This window comes from Arachis ipaensis, chromosome B7 (genome assembly GCF_059453495.1).
Source record: "Arachis ipaensis isolate K30076 ecotype BB chromosome B7, ASM5945349v1, whole genome shotgun sequence".
Lineage (NCBI taxonomy): Eukaryota > Viridiplantae > Streptophyta > Magnoliopsida > Fabales > Fabaceae > Arachis > Arachis ipaensis.
In genome coordinates, this window is record NC_142442.1 from 86,968,252 (window position 1) to 86,987,500 (window position 19,249).

The 19,249-nt window shown below is 34.0% G+C and overlaps 2 protein-coding genes and 3 pseudogenes across 4 annotated transcripts; 3 read left to right on the plus strand and 2 right to left on the minus strand.

Moving 5' to 3' along the window:
• Positions 1–2,940: 2,940 nt before the first annotated feature.
• LOC107612715 (uncharacterized) lies at positions 2,941–7,071 on the minus strand. The gene is made up of 3 exons (XM_088492896.1): positions 6,789–7,071; positions 6,527–6,603; positions 2,941–5,787 (listed from the first exon to the last, which is right to left on the minus strand). The coding sequence occupies exon 3, from the start codon at positions 4,389–4,391 to the stop codon at positions 2,952–2,954; it is 1,440 nt and encodes a 479-aa protein (XP_088349022.1). The 5' UTR covers positions 4,392–5,787; positions 6,527–6,603; positions 6,789–7,071; the 3' UTR covers positions 2,941–2,951.
• Positions 7,072–8,407: 1,336 nt separating this feature from the next.
• Positions 8,408–9,692, plus strand: LOC148553235 (fasciclin-like arabinogalactan protein 11 pseudogene; annotated as a pseudogene). The gene has a single exon (XR_015892078.1). The product of XR_015892078.1 is annotated as a fasciclin-like arabinogalactan protein 11 pseudogene (transcript).
• Positions 9,693–10,009: 317 nt separating this feature from the next.
• Positions 10,010–11,128, plus strand: LOC107612714 (fasciclin-like arabinogalactan protein 11; annotated as a pseudogene).
• A 97-nt stretch (positions 11,129–11,225) lies between these two features.
• Positions 11,226–12,355, plus strand: LOC107612711 (fasciclin-like arabinogalactan protein 11 pseudogene; annotated as a pseudogene). The gene is made up of 2 exons (XR_015892077.1): positions 11,226–12,161; positions 12,316–12,355. The product of XR_015892077.1 is annotated as a fasciclin-like arabinogalactan protein 11 pseudogene (transcript).
• An 835-nt stretch (positions 12,356–13,190) lies between these two features.
• LOC148553236 (protein indeterminate-domain 12-like) lies at positions 13,191–14,790 on the minus strand. The gene is made up of 2 exons (XM_088492897.1): positions 14,344–14,790; positions 13,191–14,259 (listed from the first exon to the last, which is right to left on the minus strand). The coding sequence occupies exons 1-2, from the start codon at positions 14,453–14,455 to the stop codon at positions 13,409–13,411; spliced, it is 963 nt and encodes a 320-aa protein (XP_088349023.1). The 5' UTR covers positions 14,456–14,790; the 3' UTR covers positions 13,191–13,408.
• Between the last annotated feature and the right edge of the window lie 4,459 nt (positions 14,791–19,249).

Genomic DNA, 19,249 nt, shown 5'->3' on the forward strand with positions numbered 1-19,249 from the left:
CGCACAAAGACGCAAAGGGGCAAGGATTAGAGGCTGGTGGCGGTGCGAGGTCCGAGACCGGAGGAGGCGGCCACATGCACGAGGCAGAGCAGTGTGAGCGGGTGAGAGCTATTACCTGTGAACGCGAACCACGAGGGTGGTGGTCGCCTGAGTTGCGAGGTCGGAGGTTGGCTGGAGTGCGACCCGGAAGATCAGTAGTGCCGCGGCGGCCACAAGGCAGAGCAGGTGAGCGAGTTAGGGCTCTGTAATCTGTGAGCGTGAAGAACGAGAGAGGGTAGAGGTCGCCTGATTTGCAAGGGCGGAGGTTGGCTGGAGTGCGACCCGGAAGATTGATGGTGGTCACAGGAAGGAGAGCAGTGTGAGTGAGTGAAGGCAAAGGAGATAAAAATTGAAACCAAAAGGCGCGTTGGAATAAAATTTGGCTTTTTGGCTCAGAGTAAAGAGGTGGTTTTGAAACAACTACATATGTTAAAACTTTAAAATTAAATTATATCTAAAGTTTTAAACTTTACCAATAAATTTAAAAAAATAAGATTATATTATTAGTATTTAAAAGATAAGTTTTGGAATATTGGTATTTAAAAGATAAATATTTAATAAAATTAAATTTAAATTTAATTTTAAGTTATATTTTTAAATTTTTATTATATAATAATTTTAAAAAATAAATATTTAGTAAAATTAAATTTAATATTAATGCTAGCTAAAGATATTTATGATATATTTAAAAAATATATTTATAATTATTTAAAAAAGCATGAATATATGGAATATATATATATATATATATATATATATATATATATATAAAAGATGTTTAATTGTGCATAAACGTTTTATTTGGTGATGCATGTCAATAGGTTTCAATTAATATTATAAGTAATTTTTTTTTCAATTTTTTTTTTCAAATTTCTGAAGGTGTTTATATAGTTTCTACCTGCGTGACACAATCATTAATCAATAGATAAATTCATATACGAAGTTACACTTATATATATATATATATATATATATATATATATATATATATATATATATATATATATATATATATAATTTTGTTGTAGGGATTACGGTGAATTCTTCTTTTGAGTTACGGTATTTGGATAAATCTGTTAAAGAAGTCTTTTGAAAAAAATTCTACATAAGTAGGTTCTTTTTTAGTAACTATCTTTGTATGTATTAATGCTCATTTTTTTTCTTTTATAAAAATTAGTTTGTTAAATCAAATAAAACTGGTATTTAATTTTACTGTAATAATATTAAAACTAAGCATTTTTTTCAATTGTTATATGAAAAAGCAGTTTAGTTCAGTTTTTAAAATATTTAGGATGTGTTTGGTTTAGCATTAGAAACACAAGAAGCTCGTTCAATCTTTTTGAACACTATAATTTTTTATTTGGCAATTTTTTTTTTCTCTAAACACAAACATGATTCTGGATTTTAACTCCCGTTCATCAGAAGCAATAAATTATAGCTTTTTGCGTTTAGCGTTTGCGTTCAATTGTTAAATTGAAAAATTAATTGAAAATTTTATTTTTTTTGTCAGTTTTGTCATTTAATCTCATTTGTAATAAGAGATACTAGAAACAATCGTCAAAGTTCTTGAATTTTTTTCATGGTTATGTTTTACAAACAAATAATTTTTTAATATCATTATTAGTATTCTTTGTTAAGTTTTTATTTTTTATCAATTTTCTATTTATTTTTTTGTTTATAGTATGGATATTTTTGTTTAGAGTTTTAGAAACAAAAAGTGTACTCTTTTATAAGTTATATATAAGTAAGGTTATTTTAGGAAAAAGAAACTTTATTTTGGAATAGTAAAAATATTTGGGATAAATCATAGATATATATATATATATATATACTAAATGTTATAATTTTTCAATAAACATATGAAATCCGTTTGAAAGCTGGTGCACTTTCATTCGGAATTTACAAATGATGCTATTTTCGTCCCAAGTTTGTGGGAAAAAAATTTGGCTATTTCGAAGAGTTAGCTATAGTAAAAGTATTTAAGACTAATTATAGACAAATTTGGGATAGAATTAATATTTTTAAAATTCGTCCCGAATCTGTCTAAAGTTATTCAGATGGAATACAGACGAATTATAGCTTTTGTCCGAAATGTGTTGCTAATCTGTATGAAAATTTTGGCGCCATCCAAAAAAAATTGGCGCCAAAATTTGGGACAAAATTTAGACAAATTTAGGACAAAATATATTATTCCAATGCCTCCACTAAAAGTTGTTCAATATTTGTCTCAAATTTGTCTGAAATGAAAAAATCATTCAGACGGAATAAATTTCGTTTGAAATTTTCGTCCGAAAAAGCCCTATTGGCCACTTCTGAACGGCTTCAACCTTCTTTGGATCCACCATGATTCCATCTTTTGATACCACATGCCCCAAGAATGTCACTTGATCAAGCCAAAACTCACATTTAGAAAACTTAGCATAGAACTTGTGATCCCTTAAGGTTTGTAACACAATCCTCAAATGATACTCATGTTCCGTAGCACTTTTCGAATACACCAAGATATCATCGATGAAGACGATAACAAAGCGATCTAAGAAAGGTTTGAAGACTCGATTCATTAAGTCCATGAAAGCTGCAGGCGCATTCGTCAGACCAAAGGACATTACTAAGAACTCATAGTGCCCATAGCGAGTACGAAAAGCAGTTTTTGGAATGTCTTCCTCTTTTATCTTCAATTGATGGTACCCTGAACGAAGGTCGATTTTTGAGAAACAGGTAGCTCCTTGAAGTTGATCAAACAAATCATCAATCCTGGGCAATGGATACTTGTTGCGAACAGTTATCTTATTGAGCTGACGATAATCCACACATAGTCGCATCGTTCCATCCTTCTTCTTTACGAATAGAACAGGAGCTCCCCACGGAGAAGTGCTAGGACGAATGAATCCTTTCTCTAGCATATCTTCCAATTAAAATTTTAATTCTCGTAACTCAGTTGGAGCCATACGATAGGGAGGAATGGACACAGGTTGGACTCCCGGAGCCAATTCTATGGAAAACTCAACTTCACGGTCAGGCGGCATCCCCGGTAGCTCATCAGGGAACACGTCAGGGAATTCTCTAACAATAGGAACCTGATCAAGACTAGGCACTTCGGCATCAACATCTCTAACAACTGCCAGAAATCCTTGGTTTTCCTTATCCATCAATTGCATAGCACTCATAGATGAGATGATGCTAGCTAAAGTGGGACAGTCATCACCCTTAAAAACAAAAGGTGAGATACCCGGTATGTCAAACTTCACAGTTTTGGAGTAACAGCCCACATCAGCATGACAAGCTGCTAACCAATCCATGCCTAAGATGACATCAATATCTTCCATTGGTTCTAAAAAGATCAAATCAGCTAAGGTTTCAACGGTATTAATTCTAACAACACAAGACCGAAATACGACTCGAACCATCGTGGAGACTCCAAGCGGAGTGCCAACATGAAATGGGTGGGATAACAGTTCAGGTTGTTTATCGAAACGAGATGCAAGATGTGGAGATACATATGAATAATGAGAACCCGTATCAAATAACACTCGAGCATCTAAAGAACAAACTTGTAAAGTACCTGCCACCACAGCATGAGAAGCTTGAGCATCTTGACGTGTTAAGGCATGCACACGTGCCTGACCTCTTCCTCTTTGGCTCCCTCCTCTGTTATAGGTCTGACCTTTGCCACCTGCTCCTCTGCCACTAGGACCAGAAGAATTTCCAATAGACATAGCTGAAGATGATGGCATTGGTATTGTAGGACGTGCAATACCTGGAGCAAAGCCTCCTCTAGGATTTGGACAATCCTTCCTAAGATGACCAGATTGACCACAACCAAAACATGCACCAGTAGCCTTGAAACATATACCGGAATGGTAACTTCCACACTGAAGACAATAGGGCTGAGCTGGCCTTGTCTGATTTGAATCCTGTGCACTAGATTGAGAGGTGCTCTTAACAAAATATCTGGGATTCGAAACACTCATGGGAGCAGATCCAGAAGAAGCAACCCCACCAAAAGATGCTTGAGGACGAGCTCGATACCCCGAATAACCTTGCTGATTAGTTTGACCATGATGAAACTGAAATCCTCCTAAACTAGATCCACCAGAAAATTGTCCCTTCATCTTGGGCTTCTTACCAACATCCTTAAAAGCATTTCTCTCCGCTATCCCAGCTTCAATTCCATAGGCAGAGTTTAGGACATCCTTAAAAGACATACGTCCGACTTCAGGCATAAGAGTAGTGAACATAGGTTCTGCCAATCCACGAACGAAACGACGAACTTTCATCTCTTTTGAATTCACCAAGTACGGAGCACTCTTAGAAAGTCTAGTAAACTCCTTAGCATACTCAGTCACTGTCATATTCTCTTGCCTTAATCTTTCAAAGGCAATTGCATCTTCTGCTTGCTTGTTAGCTGGATAAAATCGAGCAAGAAACTCTTCAGTAAACTCTTCCCAAGAAGGAGGAGGAAGTCCAGCTACTTCTTTGCTCTCAAGAAGAGACTCATACCAATATCTTGCTGAACCACGCAAGTTGTAGGATACTAACTCAACAGCCCATTCTTTGGTGCACTTGAGAGCTCGAATAGCTTTCTTTGCATCCTCTAGATATTGTTGTGGATCTTCATCCAATGAATCTCCATTGAAAGTGGACGAATTCAACTTCAAATACTTTTCAATTGGCGGCTCTTGATCCCCAAACAATTGATGAACCCTATGAGGCTGAGGATTTGGCGCATTAGGAAGTCTCGCTTCACCCTATTTTGATTTGTTAGAACATGTAACACCGCATTAAGAGTTTGATTCATTCCCCTCAATTCAGCTGCTAAGTCCGGTTGAGCCTCTCTTACTGCGGGGTTCTCTTGAACTCTCTCGCGGGGTATCTCTCCTTTGCGCCTATCAGCTATCCTTTGGCTCCTTGGCCTTTGTCGAAGCGCTCCAAGTGGCGGAGAAACTGCCCTATTGGATTCAGCAGTATCAGGAGCACCAACAGTTCCACCACGTCTTTTCTTAGGTGGCATCTTCCACCTATCGAGTAAGTAGAGCGATTGAATCACCAACGACATATGTATATAGAGTTCGAAGACAATAGGACAGACAGAAAGAATTATGAGACCAAAAGATTGAGGAAAACTTCCTATAGGCCTCTAGTAACATCACACTTTGTGAAAATGGGCCGGCTTCCATTTGCACAATTGTGATCTTACTAAAGGACACTTGCTCCATATTACACAGGAAAACCTAAGGCTCTGATACCACTTTGTCACGACCCGAACCAAGCCATGACTGGCGCTCAAGGGACAAGTCCCTCAGCAAGCCAAACGACCAAATTTTCAGAAAAACGGACAGAATCTCCTCTGTTTCTAGGACCTTACCAACATAAATATTAACTCCCTGTATTAATAATAAACCTCCATTTCCAAGACAACAACAACAACATACTCCAAATTATATCCACAACCAAATATATCCAAAATACGCATCATATATATATATCAAGTTGATAACTAGAGTATATAGTTAAAACCATAAGTCTTACATAACCAAATCATAATCACTACCTAAACAGTTCAAGATTCAAAATAACATAACTCACACGAGGATCCTGCCTGTGACATATGGAGCATTGACATAATCTAGATTTTGAGCAAAGGTTCCATTACATAATTACTTAGCCCTTGGAAAGAAGAAGGGCTCACCAAAATGACTAAGATCTACTGAGGGGCAGGTGGAATGGAACCTGGAATAACTCCTGTATCTGAAAAATATGGGAATATAATAGGGTGAGTTTTGCAACTCAGTGAGTAAACATTACATCTATAACCCACACGAGACAATACAGAGTTTACCTTGAAAATTATATTTCTTTTCAGAGATGAGAAATTCATATTAATTAATTATACAAACATTAGATAAATAGTTAAGCGGATGAACTAAAATGGGAGTTCTCATTCCAGAAGTCAAATCAAATCAAATATTACACACCTAGGGCGGCTCCACCTCTAAGGGTAGGCCTTTCCTCTAGTGTGCCCGTACGGTATAACAGATCCAACGTGTGGCCTACACGTTAGGCTAGCAACGCCCCTGCTAGCTGAGGTCTGAGCCAGATGCATCTAGGTTAACGTCATAACCGCCGTTAACTACGATTTTCTAGTCAGAGTCTCCCAAACCAATCCAAACCAAATCACTTATAAAAATCTCTAGTGCTTATAACATACTACTAAATTCCATAGCAAATCAATATATATAGGATTGCATACTAAAATTTAACTAAAATTTACATAAGGTCAAATAAGAAAACATTTATACTTTACAAAATATATAAATATCGTCTCGTGTGTATTTTTATAAAATTGTAAGTTTCACAAATCAATATTTATTTTCAAAAATTCAGAAATCACAATAATAAAATATTTTCAAACTCCAAAATTAATGATTCAACATAGATATTGATAATAATATATTTAAAAACAATTATAGATATAATATCCACTCACAACTTGATTCCAAAGAACCGGAAGCAACTCTGAGCGCGTCAACGAGCTACCCAATGATGTCCAATAATTCTACAACTCTAGAAATATGACAATAATGATATTTGTGAGCTACTAATATTGTCAATTAACATAATCTTACTCACCTTGACAAAAGCCCCAAATTTTCTAACCCCTAATAACCCTAATTCGGATTTATATATACCCATAAATATAGAGATGACAAAAATTAGAGATATGGCTAATTATTGAGTCAAAGAGTTACCTTGAAGCCTCAATAATAACCGGGACTCAAAGTTGAATGCTTCCTTCACTCATTAAGTTGAAATTTTCTGATTTGGAGATTTTGAGAAAATGAGATTTGAATAAATGGAGATAGAATAGAGAAGAAAAAGGAAGCAAGATGATGAAGGTGAATTTGATGATATTGAGTGGTTGGTTGCAAGGAGAAGAGATGAAGAAATCTAGTTGGTAAGAGAAGAGAAATGAGGGTTTTACATTTTGATTTTTTTGAAAGAAAATGAAAGGGAAGGAGAACAGAGGGGGAGGGGGAGTGTCGAAGAAGATGAGAAGAGAGAAAGAAAATTTTTAAGTGGGGGCATGTGCCCCCCACGTGTTCTCAACCTCTCTTTCTTTTCTTTTTCTTTTTTTTCCCTCACACTCTCGGTTATTACAAAATAAGTACATACAAAGTGTACCTTATTTAAATCTAAAATGAATCGAAATTATTTAATTATTGTGACACAAAAACTCAGTTAAAAAACAAGCACACAAATAAAATTGAATCATGAATAAAAATGCATCAAAATCCATCAAGTGATTTTGTAGCATTATGTGTTTCTTCTTCTTTGTTTGATTAGATGAACAAAACAATAAGAAGAAGAACATGATGAGTAGTTTTGAGGAGTTTTTTTATTTTTATTTTTTTGTTTGATTTTTTTTTTTTTAGTTTTATTTCTCCCAAGAGAGTGAAATAAGAAAAAATATAACAAAATGAAATAAGAAGAAGACGATGGATAAGAAAAAAAAAGAAAAAATAAGAAGTAGTAGAAAATAAGGAGGAAGAGTTTTGAATTGTGCATAACAACGATATCAAATGCATCTTAATTCACTCAGAAATGAACCGAAATTATATTCAGAATGAACCGAAAATTAAATTAAAAAATAACAACGATAACGATAACGACGATATGTATTAGAATAAGATGACAATGATGATAACGATGATGATCATGATGATAATCATGATGATGGAGGAGAAAGATGAAAAGGAAGGAGGAGAAGAAATTTCAATGTGAAAAGAAGGATAAATAGGAGGAGGAGGTGGTGTTGGTGACGACAGAAAGTGAAGAAGAGAAGAAAAAGAAGTAGTATCAAGGATAAAGAAGAAAAAAAAGAAAAAAAAAAGGGATAAAGAAGTAGAAGAAGCAACAACAACAACCCGAGAGAGAAGAAGAAACCAAAAAAAATAACTGCGTGAATATAAAATACTTAGTTAAACTTAAATATTAAAATTGTTTGAAAGTGAAAAATAACTGTATAATTTATTAATAATAATAATAATAATAATAATAATTCAGAACTGTAGAATAACTAGCCTAAGATTTTGTATATATTCTTTAGGTACAAGGCTCGCTCGTACTTTGTACTAAGATGTAACATACAAAATATTACTAAATCCATAATTCACAACTCATCATTATCAGAACTATGCAATAATCTAGAATATATCCATCAAAGTTTGGCATAAAATTAAATTAAAAAAATAATAATAAGATGAAAGATCCTTTTATCTTCTTGACAGAAGAGTTATACCCTGAATCAATTACCTATCATTAATTTCCTTAGCCTCTACATAATAAACCCTTTTTAATGGACCATACATCACAAGAAAAATTCATGTCCTTTACATACTTGCACAAGAATGAAAGCAAATTGATTCACTTTCAGCTTTTGACTACCAACTATAGAAAAAATGAAGCAAGTTCAGCTGTCCTGTTCCCTCCTTCTACTCATGTTTGTTACCTTCTATTCTTGCACCAATTCAGCAACAGCTCCATCTCCAAAAGCTTCATCCCCAACATCATCAAAACCATTAGTCCCTGCATTACCAGATTCTCCAGATTCCTCTGACTCAGCACCAGATGACATAGGCAGAATCCTCAAGAAGGCGAAAACATTCAGGGTTCTAACAAGGCTGCTGAAAAGCACAGAGATAATGAGCAACATCAACTCACAGCTGATGACAGCAAAGAGTGGTGGCCTAACAATCTTTGCCCCGGACGACAACGCCTTCGCGCAACTCAAGGCAGGGTTCTTGAACTCGCTCAACCAAGGCCAGAAGATAGAGCTCTTGCAGTTCCACATCTTACCTCAATATGTTTCAAGCTCAAACTTTGATTCTCTCAGCAATCCTGTTCAAACAGTGGCTGGTGAGGATCCCACAAAGCTTCCATTGAATGTGATGGCATATGGTAACAGTGTCAACATTTCAACTGGGGTCGTCAATGCCACAATCGATGGACTTGTTTACTCTGATACCAATCTGGCCATATACCGTGTCAACAAGGTTTTGCTTCCTTTGGATTTCTTTGTGAAGTCTAAGGCTCCTGCTCCGGCTCCGGTCGAGGCAGAGTCACCCATTGCTGATAAGAAGTCTTCTGCTGAAGATCAAGAGAATCAGGATAAGTCTGCTGCATTGAGCTTACTTAGCATTCAAGGAACTGCATTGATGTCTATTGCTGTTGGTTTTGTTGTAGTAGCAATGATATGATGGACTTGAAGATGATCATCATCCATTTGGTTGCTTCACTTGTGAAGAACTCTTCTTTTCTTGATTCTTTTAAATTTTGCTTAGTTTTCTCTTTCTCACTTTCTGAAATGTCAAGAGTATGCATTGCTGTCTGATTTATTCTTTTCAACTTTTTGTTAGTAAAATGTCTGATATGCTTTGATTAATTTGATATTAAATTTCGCAAAACCTGTTCACCATAAGTTCGGCAAAATGTGATATTAAGGCAGGAAACTCTTCAGCTTGGGCCAGTTTAAGGGGTTTGGACTTCTGTGTTTTATTTCTTCTAGAAACTTCAATATAATATAATATGATACATCAGTGTAAATCCTAAACCCTTTTAATGGTAGTTACTTATATGGAAGTCTTTTAATACCTTTTAAAAGCCATATTTATGGATAATTGCAGAGAAATACTAAGAATGCAAGCATGGAAAAAGGGAAATTAAATTCAATCTCTTCTCTAAGTCTCTACTAACTTGATCTGTATTAATCATCATCCATGTTCTTAGAGTTTATTCAGTACTTCTTTGGAGCTTGTGTATTAATTGTTGCTCCCATACTCAAACCATATTCCTTGTACTAACATATCAAAAATAGTAATGTTAATCTATTCTACTGTACATGTTTGAATCTAATATCTATTCCTATTTATGTGATCTAAAGCATAGGTTAAGGTTTGGAATAAACGGCAGTACTAATATTCCACCTACCCCAAATTTCTATCATTTCTTTGGCCTTCTATATAATCAAATATCATTTAAATCTTCTTTCTAAAACACCAGATTAAAAGCCTTCATTACCAATAATTAAGTAGAAGATGAAGCAAGCTCTATTTTCCTTGTCACTACTTCTAGGCCTCTTGATTTCTTCCTTGAATTCTTCAGTCACAATGGCACAGGCACCTGCATCAGCACCATCGCCTCAGGCTCCAGATTGCTGTGACTCAACCCTAGATGACATAACCAGAATCCTTGAAAAGGAAAAAACATTCATAGTCCTAACCATGCTGCTGAAAATAACAGAGATCATGAAGAGCATCAACAAAGAGCTCATAGCAGCAAAGAGTAGTAATGGCCTAACAATCCTTGCAGCAGATGACAATGCCTTCTCAGAAGATAAAGCTCTTGCAATTCCACATCCTACCCGAGTGTGTTTCAAGCTCATCAGGCTTTAGTTCTCTGAGCAACTCTGGAAACATTGGCAGGTAAAGGCACCAAAAGGCTTCTGCTGAGAGTGACAAAACATGGTAAGATGATCAGTGTCAACATTTCAACCGGGGTGGTGAATGCTACAGTCACCGGAGAGGTTTATTCTGATAACAAGGTTGCTAATTTGCTATATATCGTGTGGACAAGGTCTTGATTCCTTCGTATTCCTTTGTATCCTCCACTGCTCCAGCTTCAGCTCCTGCTCCTAAATCTGATAAGGAAAACACACCAGCTCCTGAACCTATCAACGAGACAAATCAGGATTATTATTATACTGCTGGAACAATCACCTTGGTAATCTTGTGGTGCCTTTACTTATATTATAATTAGTCTAATTAGTACTAGAGTTGAACTTAATCAGCAAATTAATATAAATATGGGTGGGTATTAGGAGTTATATATAATATTTTGCGGTTGGAGTATGTTATTCGGATCTGATACTATATATTGTGCTTGTGAGTTAGATGCATGTATGTTATATATGAAAATGTCATTTAATTTGCAAGCTAAGGTGCTCCGTCTATATACATGTAAGTTGAGGAATTAATTGAGGAGGATATATATGTGTCAATCACTGTCTGAGTGAGTGTTTTATTTTCTCAAATGCTCCATCTATCATAATAAGAAACCTTACTCAATCACATATATTGTTCTGATGCATCGCAGTACCTTACCTTAATCTTCCTCCCAAGCAAATAACAGCATTTAGTCTCACAAATCACATACGTAATTACCTGCAGCCCCTACTATATATAATTTGCCCCATCAATAATCATTCAATATTAACATGAACATAATAAACATGAAGCAATCACTCTTATCAAACCCATTAGCACTAGTACTAATATCTTCCCTCATGTGTTCTACCACCTTAGCTGCTCTCTCACCAATGGGTGCACCGCCACAACAATCGAAACCCCCACCACCAACCTCCGCCGTGGACATCCTTGGAATCCTAACAAGAGGCGGATCCTTCAACACATTCATCAGGCTCATGAAAACCACACAATTGATCAACCAACTCACCTCACAGCTCATAACCATTAAATCCGGTGGCCTAACCATTTTCGCCCCGGAGGACGCCGCCTTCTCCCAACTCAAACCAGGGTTCCTCAACATGCTTTCGAATACGCAAAAGCTTGAGCTCGTTCAGTTCCATGTTCTCCCTGACTTCGTCTCCAGCTCCAGCTTTGATACCTTAACTAACCCTGTTAGAACACTAGCCGGTGCTAAACAAGGGAAAGTTGAACTGAACGTGATCAGTTATGGTGGAAGTGTCAACATTTCAACGGGTGAAGTTAACACCACCATCAATGGGATCATATACACGGATAACCATCTTGCAATATATAAAGTTGCTAAGGTGCTTCTCCCATCAGACTTCTTCCCCACCAAGATTGCCGCCGCGCCGGCGCCTACTCTGGCGCCGGCACCGGCAGTCGAGGTAGCGAAGGCGCCGAAACCTGATAAGGAGAAGCCGTTGGACGACAATTCGGAACCGTCGTCGACCCAGGTTGTTCCATCTAAGACGTCTGCAGCTACGAAAAATAGAGAGGTTTCCGTTGTGTTTATGGTCATGCTAATAATATTGGCAGCATAAACTATATAACATGTAAATGAAGCTGTGTTTACACATTGTTTATTAAAAAATGTTATTTGTACACCAAAATCACTGAAAATAGGCATCAATATATTTGTGTATAAATACATGTATAATTTAATTTATTTTTAATATGTATTTATATTCCAACATATATTTTATACTGATAGCTGATTTTGGTGTAAACATAGCATAACTCTTGTTTAAAATGGAGCGTTGTGATATGTTTTTTGTTACTACGTGCTTTTCTAATGAGAAAATCTTGAATCCGTATATAAAAGTAAATCCATGGTAATATAAACACAGATCTTGTTTGAGTGAAAAATAAGTATTTTTTATGGTGTCTAAATTTTATTTATATACTTTAAAAAAAAAGGTCAATCTTACTTTGCTCTATTTCTACATTTAAACAAAATAAGCACAACTTCCATATACATCAAAAAATTCCCCAAACAAATAATAGATAGCTAGGTCTATAAAGTATAAACTATTCATCAGTATTTTTAAATATTGTTGGTTAACACCGCTGATCAAAACAATATATTATACAGATCTATGATACTACTTTTTCAATATACTTATTAGTTTCATTTTTAGGCACACTCACCAAATTATACCTAACCAAGAATCTGTCAACCTATTCTCAACATTTTAATTCAGGAACGAAGAGGGGAAGAAAAGATCTAAACCCTAAAATAGCTAATTCCTCAACGTGGCTTAAATTGCTTATCAGTGTTTATCATCAAGTGTTTCAAAATTGTTGGATAATGTTTGTAATGCATTGAAGAAATAATAGAGATTGGATTTGAAGAAGCTAAAGCAATATCCAATTTTTGATTTGAGGATGGATGATATAGATAGAAGTAGAGGTTCACGGCCTCTAAAGAACTGAAAAGAACTAAAAGTATGTCACAGTCAGCACTGATCAACACAGCATATATATAGGACGCTGTAAAGTTGTTGTACGTCGTACATGTACTTCCATTGCATTGTATCATCATGTTTAGGCAGGATGAGAGTCACAGATACTAGATTACTAGTGTAGTGCTATTGCTACTACCAAAAATAATAATTGAAAGAGCTGAGGGAATATTATTATAGATAGTGGTTCCAAATATGGGTTGGCCCCCACTTGGTTCACGAGATGGATCCTGTCATATCTCATCTGATCTCAATGCTATGCCTCCGTGACCCATCTATCATCATTAACTTAGCTACTTAATTAACTTAACTTGTTCTTTTTATTATCATTATTATATCTATGTATCATACAATTAACCTCACCTACATATATTCTTGATGATGAAGAGGATTGGTTTGGAGGTCGACGAGGGATCCCATTGGATTATTCATGAACCTGGTGGTGACCCCAACGCCAAGAAAGTCTCTGGTCAACCCAAGTGGGTGTTGCATCAAGTTTGAATCGTTATTGAAGGAGGAGAACTGAGACGAAGAGCTGAGCATGAATCCAACAAAGGCATTATTGTCGTTGTTAGAAGCGATAGGAGTAGATTCCATTTGTGTAGCTTTCTGCAACAACGCAGTGGCCGACATGAGTGTGGATGATGATGATGATGAGTAGAACAAGTCTCCGAGTTTGTTGTCTTGGTTGATTGTTTGGTCAAGCCATAGTGGTAGTGATGGTGGTGCCATGGAAGAAGCAGTATGAAATTGAGAATTGATTGGTTGAGGCAAGGCTTGACAAAAAGATCTGTGAGTGAGGAAGCTGTCCTTCCTGGAGAAGAGAGTGCCACAGTGACAACGATACTCTCTGGTGCCACAGATCTTGGTATGAGCCTTCCAATCAGAGTGAACAGCGTATTTCTTGGAACACTTTTCGCATTTCAGCTTCTTCTCGCCGTGCTTTCTGCTGTAGTGTTTCTTTATCCCCGTCAAGTCCCCCAGCGCACGACAACTCTCGTGGTGGACGCAGCTCTTCTCCGGACACACGTACACCTTCTTCCGCACCACCTCCTCCTTCTCCCTCTGCCGAAGCTTCCACGGCAGGTTGTGCCCTCGCCGGTGCAGCTGCAGGTTCTGCTCCCTCTGGAACCCTTTCTTGCATATCTCACATACGAAACGGTTCGTCGCCATCAGCGATTTTGGCGATAGAGCTATTACTTCTGCCTCTGGATCTGCATGCTTCAATTCATCAATTCATCAATTCATATATATAATAACAGATTTCAAGCTATATTAGGTATTCTTTAATTTCTTGCCTGGTCTTCCTGGTTGACTTCGCTTTCTCTTCACTGCTGCTGGAATTGAATTAGGGTTTCGGTAACTGGAAGGAGCCACTGCTGATGTTGATGATGAAAAGGACATCATCATCGTTCATGAAATATGCTTTTATTGCTTGGTTTGAATAAGCATGAGATGCATGACCCAGAATTCTAAAACAAAACAAGAAAGCAAAAAGGTAAAATCTAAATTTTCATATGCTTAACACTGCTGCTTTAACATGAAGACAAGAAAGAAAAGGTGTAGTGTATTTATATGCATACATGTCTGAAAATTAATAATAAAAAAACAATTGAAATTGGTACATATATTACAACATGTGAATCGCGGTGGCAGCTAGCTAGCACAACTGCACAAGTGTTGTGTGTTGGCTTAGTTTAATTTTATGGTGATGAAGAGAGACAAGAAGAGAATAATACTTATTCATATAATCTAATAATAATAATTAATAAATGAAATTTTGGTTCGCCAGTGTGGATTTCTTCTTATCAAAAAGAGGTGGACCGCTTTTGTGTCTGTGTCACTCACTTTCACGGTGCATATGGTATTAGCAAGTTGATTAAGTAACTACGTAAATCTACCAACTAAATCCATCAAACCAGCTACTATGCCTACTAGCCTAGTTCCATCTTAATCTACTCTTCTTTTAGACAAAGCAGCCAAAGCATATGCACATATATAATATTCATTATTATTTCAACTTTGATTTCAAGTATAGTCTTTGTTTTGTAGAGAAAAAAAAAAAGTTTCGGATGCAATCACTATTTTTAGATGTTAATTAATATTTTAATTTTACTAAACTTTTAATATTTCTATTTGTAGATTGTTATATGCCGTATTGCTACTTTATCTAGCAATTAACTACTTGCAACATTCTTTAATTAGTACATGCAAATTAAACCTATTTAAAAATTTGTGACATTTTTATTCTTGAAAAATTTTAGTCTACCTAGTTAACTTTTATCAAATATATATGTATTATACAACATGCATTCTTATCTACACATGCTTTTCTAATGCGACCAATTACTTTAATTTATCAAAATACTCAATTTATTTGAGATCAGATATCACTAATTAAGAAAAACGAGCATACGACTCAATAAGATTTTCAAAGTTCAAATTCTAGAAAAAGTAATTATTTGATGGTTTTCCTAATATTCATGACAATACTAAAGTTGAGATATATATTCTAAATAAAAAAATAGAAAAAAAAGAAGCGCTTATTTAAAGTATAAAAGAGCTTATATAAGTCAAAATTTAAAAGAGGCATAATAATTAAAACATCAAATAAAACCATAAATATGACTATGCAAAATAGTTTTCCTTTTAAGAACCAAAACTTCATCAAATTAGTGAGAATATAAAAGGGTGTTTTGGGGATGAGATTGATATAGGCAGATACATACGGATAAAAATGCTTTATGTATACTAAAACGTAATAATTAAATCAGTTATTATATATATATCTATATATTTTTATATATACCGATTTATATATTTATTTAACTAAATAATCAGTTACAAAAAGTAAATAAATTTATCATAATAAAATAATTAATCATAATAAAAATTTAAAAAAATATCTCGTTTTCAGCGAGAAGAGATTTTTTTAATATATATATCCAATTATTAATATTAATATATTTAGTAATAGAGATTTTTATTTTTTAAATATATATCTAATTATTAATATTATATTTAATATTAATATATTTAGTATTTAAACTATCGTAGTAAAAATTAATTATATTCAATGTTAATTATTTACAACAAAAATAATAACACTAAAATATATCAAGAAATAATTTTTAAATTATAAGAGTTATAAGGAGTTATATTGTTATAAATATTATCTAAGTCATAATATATATAACCATCTTTTTCTAATATTAATTTTGATGTTATTAAATTTGTGTGTATTTATATATAATTTTATATTTATTTTTATCACAATAAAATTATTTTGGTTAAATCATCACAATTGAAGCAATTAAATTTCAAACCTACTTAATCAGTAATTAGAACGTGAGCCGTGTGCAATCCGTGAGCCATGCCTGGGTACGAGTGGGACCAAACCTCAGAAAGACTCAAAGTTTGATGATACAACAAAACAAATTGAATAAAGGAAAAGAAATGGAATAATACTATTTTAATTTTTGATAAATTAATTTTTAAAAAAGGCAACACTTCTGTAGATGATTTTAATCTAATAAAATACAATATTTTTAAATAAATGACAAATGATTCAATTTCTTTTAGAAAATTTTAAAAAAATATTTAAAAAAATTATTTTTATAATATTATTTTCTCAAAATTAAAATATCTAAAAGATTAAAATAATAGTTTACTAAAAAGACATGACAGACATCTACAGCTTTATTTGTCCATTCTACAATAATATGTACATTGCTTCACATTTTGGTTTTTTTTGTATATGGAAGTAAAAGTAGTAATATACTTTTAATACGGTAATTTTTTGTATTTTTTAAAAGTGTGAAAAATATACAAATTACAGGATCCGATTTCTATATTTCAAATTTTTTAATTTTTTTTAACAGAAATCTTTCGGTCCGATTTCTGTACTCTCACAAATCCCTCGGTCCGATTTCACAAATTCCTCAGTTCGATTTCTGTACTCTCAAATTCCTCAATCCGATTTCTGTACTCTCATAAATCGAACGGTCCAATTTTTGTTTATCTAATTAAATGATCCCACATTTAAGAATAACACCCCATCAACCCACATCTTAAAAAAACACCGTTACTATTCCAATATCAAAAACAAAATTCTCTTACATTTCTCCACAAAATTCTATTATCCCTTAGCATCACGATTTTTTATAATTTGTGTCGTCTTTCTTATTTACTTATGTTCAAACACTCCCACTATAATAAGATATAAGGTATCATACACTCAAACACGCGTTCATATATAATCCCCATTCCCTTCCACATGTTCCCCTTTTCGTTATTATTTGTCCTATGTTTTTTTTATTGACAAGTTTTTATGAAATCGTTATTATGAAATCATATTTTTTGAACTATTTTGGAAAATGGAAATTAGGTGTTGCCTGAACAGCACGCCAGAAACAGTGATTTCTGTTCTTTCAAAAAAGTCATATCCCAATTCTTAAGAACAACAATAATCCCTGTTAATTACAAGATATTTTTAATAGTGTTGAGGGCTCCTCCACTAATTAGTCTGTGGGCACAGCACAGTTTAAGAAAAGAAAAAAATATTTCCCTTTTTCTTCAATCACTCGATTAGTCTTATATTTCATTATTATTTTGTTTGTTAAATTCAATATTTCTACTATAATATAAGGTATACCTATACCATCCTCTGATCTTTCTTTCCCGTATCTCTATTTTTTATTACTTCGTAAAAAATTAACTTTTAATGAATCATTAATCGTAGAATGCTACCTAGTAACATAAACTATTCAAATTAAGTCCGTACCGCTACTATTATATATTTCTGAAGAGCAATTTAGATACCATCATGTAAAGAGGTATTTAGATACCATCATGTAAAGAGGTATCTGATGATGATAATGTAAATAATTAAATAATAGCGGCAATGACAACATATATTATAGTGTTAAAATTAAAGTAGGTGAATAGTATAAGAAATACACGTGGACATACATGATCATGCATGCACGATAATAATTAATAACATTACATATCTATTATCTAACACTGAATCATATCTAGCAAATAAGCAATAATGTTATGAAAAAGTTTAGGAGCCAGCACTTTTTTAACAATATGGTCAATATTTAATCATTAAAAAAATAAATAATCTTTTATCATTAAATATAATCTCATACTATTAAAAATACTATTAATAACCAATTAATAATTACAAAATATAAAGCTTGCTGGTACTCCTTAATGCCTATTATGTTGAATTAGTTTTTAATCTTAGACTGAAAGGGCTCCTTAATGCCTATTATGTTGAATTAGTTTTTAATCTTAGACTGAAAGGGCGTGAATATATTACTACTTATAATGGTGTCATCATTGAGTAAAGACTATATATATACCTTATTATTCCAGCAGCAGACACAATGAATTGGGCTCTCCCATAAATATTCCTCATCATCTCTATGTGTTGGTAGCTTTATTATCATCATCATCATCATTTCCTAAGAAATTCCTTTGTGTCACGAGTTTGAAATCCATATATATTTTTTTAAATTCATGCACACTGTACTCACGTGCATCCGTTACCATTTACCGATCCTCATGACTAAAGAGAAGACAAAGGCTCAACATGGATGGAGCCATTCTATGTATACATTTTGTACATATCGCTATCAAGAAACTAAGGAGGATCCTAAATACTAATCTTTGTATAAATATATATTTTATATTTTAATATATATTTTATACATATAATTGATACTTTAATTTTATAATCCAAAACTTAAAAAAAATACGATGAATGTGTTAATAAAATTGTTTTACTATTGTGTATTGAGCAGTGAGTATTGAGATTTGAGAGTGAAGTTTAGATTACATTAAATTAGTTTTGTTGGGTGCATGACATGACACAATAATAAAGTAAGAGGAAATGATAGTTAAAAAGGTTTGAGAATTGTCTAATATATTATCTGCTATGTATTTGATAGTTTAAGCGGTTTGAGCTTCTATTATATACATGTATTCTGTCACAATTATCATGCGCAGTCTAAATGATACCACATTGATGTAATCAAACATCTAAAAATAAATTGTTTATGATAAAAATTCCTCCTTCATAAACCGTGGAAGCTTGCCACGATTTATGCTTAGCTTTCTCTCTTCGTAATCCGTTGGAGCTTGCCACGGTTTACACACAAACCACAAACACCATAATCCGTGGTAGCTTGCCAC